We start from the raw sequence: 8325 nt of genomic DNA, 5'->3' as shown, positions 1-8325 counted from the left end.
GAAAAGGCAGTCTGGTCTACTTGATAAGCTGACAGACTTCACATATTTCTTTCTTTGGCTCAAACTTGGACATTTCTTCAACTAGATTCAGTTTTTGCAATTTCCCGAGTAAGTTGTAGTTCACATGCCCCATTCTTTTGTATCACAAACTTGCTTCATCAGCCTAAGCTGCATATGCCCTTGCTTGCAACTGATTCACATCCACATTGAAAGTTCTATCTTGTATGGCTATTGTTGTTAACACTTGGTCAGTAGCATCTTTGATTACACAGGTTTTGCCTTCAAACAGGAGAGAATAGCCCTTTTCCAGCAGCTGACCAACACTTAACAAGTTTTGATCAATGTCAGGTACATAAAGAACTTCACAGATAGTTTTAATACCTAACTTGGTGCAAATCACAGCCTTTCCCTTACCTCTGGCCTTGAGAAGCTCACCATTTCCAATTCCGACTTTAGACTCAAAAGAGGTGTCAAGCTCCTTGAACATGCTTTCATCTGAGGCTATATGATGAGTGCATCCACTATCAATCAGCCAAATCTTGTTGACTTTGCTCGAGCTTGCAAAACAGGAGGCTGAGAAGACATGTTCTTCTTGTGCCTCAATGTCCTTAGCAGCTTGAGCTTGATTCTGATGCTGTGACTGAGCTTTTGGTTTGTTTTTGCACACTTTTTCAATGTAGCCAAGCTGTTTGTAGCATCTACACTGAATGTCAGGCCTGTACCAACAATATTTCTCAAGGTGAGTTGTTCTGTTACAGTGAGCACAGGGTGGAAAATTCTTCCTGGCAGCTTCCTTCTCCCCTCTTTCTTTCTTCTCAGACCAAGGCTTCTTACCTTTGTGATTTGAGCTCTCTCTGCTTCTGGCTTGAAAAGCACCCTCAGAATACTCCTCCATTCTGTTTGCTCTTCTTTGCTCTTGTGCATAGAGAGCACTTATCAGCTCTGTCAAGGGAATGGCTGACAAGTCCCTCGAGTCCTCCAAGGAAAAAAATCTTTGATTCATACTTCTCTAGCAGGGTTGTTATGACTTTCTCAACTACCCTTTGATCACTAAACTCATCCCCAAGCAGTCTTATGTTGTTGACAGTAGCCATAATTCTGTCAGCATACTGCTTGATGGTTTCTGAGTCTTTCATTCTCAGATTCTCAAAATCCCTTCTCAAGTTGATCAGTTGCTACTCCTGGTCTTGTCTGAACCCTGAAACTCCTCCTTGAGTTTATCCCAGGCCTCATTTGGTGTGTCACATGCCATTATCCTTGTGAAGATAGCATCTAAAACTCCACTTTGAAGGCATGACATAGCCTTGTACTTCTTTGCACAGTCTTCATTATACTGCCTTATCTAAGCTATCGTTGGATTAACTCTCAAGGGTGGTGACTCTGTATCATTTTGAACAACATTCCATAGGTCATGTGCCTGTAGGTATGTTTTCATTTTTACAGCCAATATGTTGTAGCTTTCACCAGCAAACACAGGTGGAGGTGGTGGTGAAAAGATCATCTTCACGCAGCTTCCAAAAACTGAGCAGCAAAGGTAGCTCCTGTTTCTTTTCTTTCAAGCACTTAGCTTCAACAAACACAGCACACAACAAGAGGCCCTCACAGACAACAGGCTCTCGATACCATTTTTTGGTTTTTAATCAACAACAAAGTTTAAAAACAATCAAAACCGATTGTTGAAGTGTTTGAAAGATTAAAACAGAAACAAAAACAAAGAGAAGAGTGAATGAACAAAATGATTTCTTCATTACCAGAATAAGAGCATTGCCACATACATAAATAGATCAAAATACATTGAAAGAAAACAAAGCTTGCTTGTGCAAGTGTCTAAAGGTTTACATTAACATAATGACAACCTAAAATGACTACAAAATTAGCTAAGCACACAATTAACCTTAGTTGACCAAAGCCAAAAATGATTACAGCATTAACTAACAAAAGTCAACTAAATAAAACAATCTACTGTCGAATTACACCCTGGACATTAGCATGCATCTGCTGTGTTCTTGGTTCTCTGCATGCAACGTCTGCCTTGCATGGTTTCTTGCATGTTGCTGCTGTTGTTGACACCTTTGAACAGTCTATTAGAGGAAATCCATTTAGGCACCACAATGGGGTTTGGGTTGAATCTTGTCCACTCAATGTAACTCCATATCTTATGGAAAGTGCTCCCCTCTTGTGCCAATAGTTGAGCAGCTTCACAATGACTCTGCAATTACAACAGTTCTGATCTTCACTCTTCTCCCATTAAGAGTTTGATCTATTGCATGCTAGTTCTTTACATTCTACTGTTACAGGCTCTTTTACTCCAATGCAGTGTTCCATGTTCCATGATACACTATCCTACTTGTTGATAAAAGCACCAACTTCACATGCTACATATGCATCACTAACAGTGTCTTCATTTCCTTCATCTTCTGAGGACACAAACATCAGTGAATCTCAACCCTGTTGGCAACCCTTCATCTGTTCTTCCCATCCCTATTGCTTGTCGGGCTTTGTTCTTCAGGTTCGTTGCAAACACATCTCCAAGTCTGGTAACTCCAGGTCATAAGGACACAACTGCCTTTGCATCTGTGAATTCTACTCTAGCAACTCAACCTTCGTTGTTGCCATTTCCAATTCATGAACAACAGGTCTCATCATTTCTTCTGTTTACCAAGAGTTTTATCTGTCCTTTGTTGAATCTGAAAGTTTATGCTTGTAATTAGCCATGCATAAATATTATTGTTTGTATTTGTACTGCTTTGACAAGTAATCATATTGAATCTTTGTACAAAAAGTTTTTCTAACCTGTGCCTTGGGCTGTTTTATTATTTATATAAATGATAAATATGGAGTTCTAGACACTGCTTAAAATTCATTTGCGTAAATAGTATTAGGCAGCTTGAGATATTACAAAAAGTTACTTGTTACATAAGATTGTTTAGCAGTCTACCCTCCTCCACGGTTTACTGAAGAATTTGACTTTGAAGCCATGAATGAGAAGTTCAAAAGGGATGAAGTGCGGGGCTACCTTGGGAAAGCAAACCTAAAGGATAAAGCAGGACGCATAAAGAATCATGTATCAGATCAGAGGTTGGTGGACAAACAGGGTGTAGCGGTCTACTGTCCAAATTTGATCCGAAAATATTTTTGGTTTATGTTATATGTACATGTCAGTTTTTTCTATCCATCATTGTTAGTTCGAATTGAAGTCACAGCTTGTGTGAGAACAATTATTAGTTCATAGAGGTTTGTATGAACTCTATTGGTTTTTTCTGCAGCCTGCTTACGGAAGGATGACTTCTTTGACACTATTTCTTGCAATTCTCACTCATGTGCTGCAAGAATCGTTTCTGTGAGAGAATGCAGTTAGATGGTGAGGTTTGTTATATTTCTTTTTCTTTTCTTTTTCACCAAAGGTTTGTTTTTATTTTTCACAAAAAAAAAAAAAAAGGTGCAAAAAACTTAGAAAGGTTAAGGCTTGTTTAATAATTTATTTTATGTTGCATTTTTAACTTTCAGGACGTTTGGCGACTTCCAACTTAGGTCTCATGCAGTTATGGACCTCTTAGAGGCTATGTTAAGGACTTGGTCAGAACTTGAGGGTCTCATATAACTGGAGCAGCCGATACGGCTATGGTGGGAGGGGCCGTGGGCACATGTATTTCTAGTACTATGAGTTTTCAGCATTCTGTTTTATGCCATGGCTGCCAGAGACATTGCCATCTATCTTCTCAGTTTACATCATCAGCCTTTGGCAAATTGAAAACAAAATCTCGAGGTAAATGAATGTTGTTGTTTAGGATTTTGTCATGAGCTCGCCTTTCTGCTGTACTATTTTAAGGAAAAAGCATCATTGCATGCACATATGTGAATGATGATCGGGTGTCCACCATCCTTGTAGACTGAATTCCACCATCCCTATTGTTTTTGCAGGATTTAGGCAAATCTCATCTACAATAAGAGATTGGAGTGTATAGGAGATGTGGGTTCAGATTGTAAAAATGATTTTGGTGAAAACATTCTTTTAACATGTAAAACGTAGCAGCTAACTTTCATTTGAATGTTAGGAGAAATGGGAATATCATTGATGAAAAATAAGAAAGTTATTACGGGATGATGGCTGTGGAGTCAAGAGATGTCGGTCTAATCTAAACCCTAGGAAAAGACATCATAATAAGAAGAATTTTGATATAGTCATGATGAAGGCCTCTATGGACTGTGGAAGTATTTTTCTGAGCATGGTGGAATAGTACCAAATGTAACTGAGTCCCTTTGATAATCAATTTGGATAAATAGACATATTGATCAAACATAGATGTGGTTTGGGCTCAAGGAGTGCTGCATCCAAATTTATACGAGGCCTTAATTTTTTATATAGTACATAAATTGTATGTATATAACTACAATAATTTGGGAATACAAGTGGTGAAACAAGGAAAAAGGGCATAAGGAAAATTTTTTGCAAGCTAGGAATTAAATTGACATCGTTGTCGCTGTGGGGGAGATGGACCATCCACATCGATCAACAACCAACTTTACAGAAGAACCACCACTTCCATTATTGTTGAACCTATTTTGTTATTCCTTTCCTAACTTAGGGAACGGATCAAAGAAATGGAGTAGGTAACTGTATATGGTAAGATATCGCTTTGGGGCGCCTTCCTCGTTGGCTCTTGTTCATTCGTTTGTTTGATTTTTATCCGATGGGTAGGGCGGGACTCCCGGCTTCTGCACCGTCACTTGTGATCTTGGTGGACTTGAATGCATTAATTTCACACTTGATCTTATACATACATACCTGACTGTCGTTTGTTTAAAAAATTCAACACCCCATCATACGTACGTGTCTATATTTTCTTTCTATCACTGTTGTTTATTTTGATTTTCATGCATTGATTTTGTGGGCTTGGTCAAGTACTTGATTGTTTGTAATCGTGATGGAGGCAGCTCCAATCAAGGTGAAGACGGCAAGTAGACTTAAGACCCCGGAGCTTAAGTACACTCCGTCTCTGACTAGGTAACATTCACCGTCCAACCATCCTTCTCCGTAGGGTTGTGCTCTGCTCATGCTCGTCGCTGCACTTATTAGGATTGCTGCAACTCCAAAGCTGATCCTGCAATATTTCTTTCTTTTTGATATAAGATTCTATTCCAAGCTTTTTAAAAAATTTTAATTAAAAAGAAAAGAAAAGCAAAGACAATCCATGTTCCTCCAAATCCATATCCAAATGTAATTAATTATTTTATTTTATTTAGTAGCACTAGACACCAACGTCCAAGACTATGTGTCTGCTATCTTTGATCTTTTTTTATTTTTAAGAAATATATTTTCCTAGGCGCATCCAGTCGTTGAATGATCTGATCTGGGGGGAGTGGGATATAGAAACGGGTATATTTCCAGCTGTCCACCCATTTTCTACAACTAGTTGGTCTCCAATCTCCTTCATATCTATCCCTTAAAAACCCTTAAAAATTCTAGATTCTGATCTACTCTACCCAATCAAATTAACCCACTTGTAGCTCCATTGGAAATTCATTACTTGGACCTTTTTCTGCTGACCAGAAATTCTAGAAATATTGAAAGGGAGGAAGAACACAATAAAAAAAAATGAAGGTTTTTCGTTTATGATTAGGGAAATGATACTGTCTAAGAAGCCGCCTTCTAATCGGGGATTAAAGTTAACAAAATTTTACCTTAAGAAATAAAAAATTATTAATTTTTAAAAGGATCAAAAATACATTTATAGCTAAAATTGCAATTATCTCATTAAACTAAAAGAAGGTGCTCCCGGGTCGGGTCCACTTAAATACAGTTGTACCAGCAGTAGCAGTAGTGGCCTAATTTTGTGTTAACATGGCAGGCATAGGCAATCCACATAACTGGTGGCATCAATATAATCAATACACATGCAGTGCAACACCTTACCAGGAAATCGCCAGCAAAATTGCAGTAAGAGTTGGTTTTGTAGGCTTTCTTGTGTTTGCTCTCCACCAGTAACTTGCACAGAGTAGTACGTTCCCTATGATTTGAGCGGTGCAGAGAGAGACCGATGCAGCCACACCCAGTTCAAAGGCATCACTCTTTCTAGGCAAGAAACACATCTTTCCATCCAACTTCAAATCAACCTTCTGGAGAACTAAACCAATTAAAAACCCTTATCAACTAATAATAGCAAGGAATGAAATTAATTTATATACATACCTTGGATCTCTTTGCCTCAGCAACCAGACATGCGGCGAAGGAGACAAGGCCGAGGGAGGCAAGGACAGAGAACATTAAGACGCAACCAAGTGGATGTTTTCCCATATCGCAGGTGGCCGCTTTGTGTTGGGAAGCTGGAAGTTAGTGAAGAGGAGAGGTGGTGGCGGTGATCAAATATCCAGCTCCTGTTTCTGTGCGGTGGGGTGGGGGTGGGAGCGAGCTTTCTTGGGGTTCTTACAAACAATTGTTTCATTGACATTGCTTGTAAGGAGAGAAACCATGCATGTCTCTGTCGCTGTCCCTAGTTGGAAGTTGTTTAGATTACATGGGAAGTTTTTGGATGGGTGAAATCTGAACCAACACTTTCTTATTAAATTCCACCACCTCAAGAGTGAACATTAAGTTACCACCGAGTATAACTGGCACCTTCTTCTCCTCTCTTTTTCTTTCTATATTCTGCAATGGCGAATTGGCTGTTAGACTTTGATTTATTTTAAATGGGCATTGTAAGTAGAATAGAATAAATGAATGATAATATATATAATAGCATCTTATTTGGTAATAATTCCTAAGCTCATATTTTTAATAAAATTGTTTTAGAAAGTATAATTATATAGTGATAGTGGAATAAAAGAAAATTCTGTCACATGTAATTGATTTTTAATATAATTAAAACACCATGATTGGTAAATAGATTAATAATCCTTTTGAAAACCTAGACTAATTTAAATAATTGATTATTTCTATTTAAATTTTGATATTTATAAATCATCCGGGGCTCGCCTTGGAAAATAAGGACCTCTACCTTTGAGTTGATTAATTATTAATAAATATTAAAATGATTTCTTAAAGCAGGGAATGTTTTTATCTTTTCTTATTCTATGTAAAATCTATAAAATACAATTTAGACTGAATAAATACAAAAAAAAAAACTCACATAAATACAATTTAACTATGACACCAAGATTTTCAAAACCTTACAACTTTATTATATTTTTATAGGGATAAATATCAAAATTACACATGAACTTTGATTTTGTGTAATTTTATACATAAAATTTTGATTTGATTCAATTCTTGTAAATTATTAGCACAATTATGGATATAACATCGTTTTATGTTTATATACCGCATGCATAAATAATTATAGTTATTTAATTTAAAAATAAATTAATGTATTTATTTCTTTAAATGTGTATGATTTAATTAAAATTAAAGTTTCAAGTATACCTTTGAACCACAATTAGAGTTTCACTTGTATAATTGCATCAAATTAAAGTTCATTTATACAATTGCACATTAAATCAAATTTGATGTATAATTTTAAGATTTATCTCTATTTTTATATGACTTCTATAATTTTATTGTTTACGTATTTTTTTATTGTGTAGGTCATAATTTTTTAAATCTTAATTAATACCATACATTTACAGTTTTAATGGCAATATGTTAATCATAATTATCATAAAGCGGTGTTAAATAATTAAATAAAAAACTATAAAATATTCTTACCAGCACAAAACCATACAAATCAAATAGAAAATGGGTTGCATGTTAGAATCTTAATCAGTTTTCATTCATCTCATGTATATTTTCTACTGTACTCAATTTTTTAGAAAAAATGATTTTATAAATAAAATTTATAGCAAAAGTAGAGCAAACAAGAAGAATTGAAATAAAATTAAACGCTTTAATTCTCCCTACTTAAATTATGACTGTTCTCAATTATACAATAGCTCAAATTCATTGTCTTTCTCCCTTTTTATCTCATCTAAAGCATAAACATTTTACTTGAAAAACCTTAAATAAAAATAAGAAAAAACAATCCATAACCTAAATCCCGGGCAAATTACATATAAAAGTCTATTTTTTAAAAAAATTACCGAAATGGGCCCGGTAAATAATTATTTACCGAAATGACCCTATTTCCCCGAAAGCGCATCCATGTCAGCGCGTTGTTAGGTGACGAAGCAGGAAAATGCATCCTTGAGGAAGCGTTTTGCCTACGTGGACAAAAATCGCTCCCTTAAGGACGCGCTTTATGTCCAAGTAGGCAAAACGCTTCCTCAAGGACGCGTTTTGCCCGTGTGTCCTGTGATTAGGGTTTTGGGTTATTGGTTTAGGGTTAGGGTTAG

At 36.3% G+C, this 8325-nt stretch overlaps 1 protein-coding gene across 2 annotated transcripts; it reads right to left on the bottom strand.

The window, feature by feature from the left end:
- Positions 1 to 4309: 4309 nt before the first annotated feature.
- On the bottom strand, positions 4310 to 6661 carry LOC105791824 (protein MODIFYING WALL LIGNIN-2). 2 transcript variants are annotated; one of them, XM_012620066.2, is made up of 3 exons: positions 6191 to 6661; positions 5915 to 6114; positions 4310 to 5102 (listed from the first exon to the last, which is right to left on the bottom strand). In XM_012620066.2, exons 1-3 carry the CDS (start codon positions 6293 to 6295, stop codon positions 4874 to 4876), a joined length of 534 nt encoding a protein of 177 aa, XP_012475520.1. In that variant the 5' UTR covers positions 6296 to 6661; the 3' UTR covers positions 4310 to 4873. The 2 variants fall into 2 exon arrangements, with proteins under 2 accessions (XP_012475520.1, XP_012475519.1); XM_012620065.2 differs by having other exon boundaries at positions 5915 to 6117; positions 6191 to 6656.
- Between the last annotated feature and the right edge of the window lie 1664 nt (positions 6662 to 8325).

The sequence above is a fragment of the Gossypium raimondii genome, chromosome 8, assembly GCF_025698545.1.
Source record: "Gossypium raimondii isolate GPD5lz chromosome 8, ASM2569854v1, whole genome shotgun sequence".
NCBI lineage: Eukaryota > Viridiplantae > Streptophyta > Magnoliopsida > Malvales > Malvaceae > Gossypium > Gossypium raimondii.
This window is presented reverse-complemented; position numbering and strand designations above follow the sequence as displayed.

Excerpts from the sequence above, each read along its gene's own strand:
- LOC105791824 (XM_012620065.2), bottom strand. The coding sequence starts at position 6,295 with ATGGGAAAACATCCACTTGGTTGCGTCTTAATGTTCTCTGTCCTTGCC. Across the intron at positions 6,118-6,190 it reads CTGAGGCAAAGAGATCCAAG|AAGGTTGATTTGAAGTTGGA; the intron begins GTATGTATATAA and ends TTAGTTCTCCAG. Across the intron at positions 5,103-5,914 it reads ATTTTGCTGGCGATTTCCTG|GATCAGCTTTGGAGTTGCAG; the intron begins GTAAGGTGTTGC and ends GAAATATTGCAG.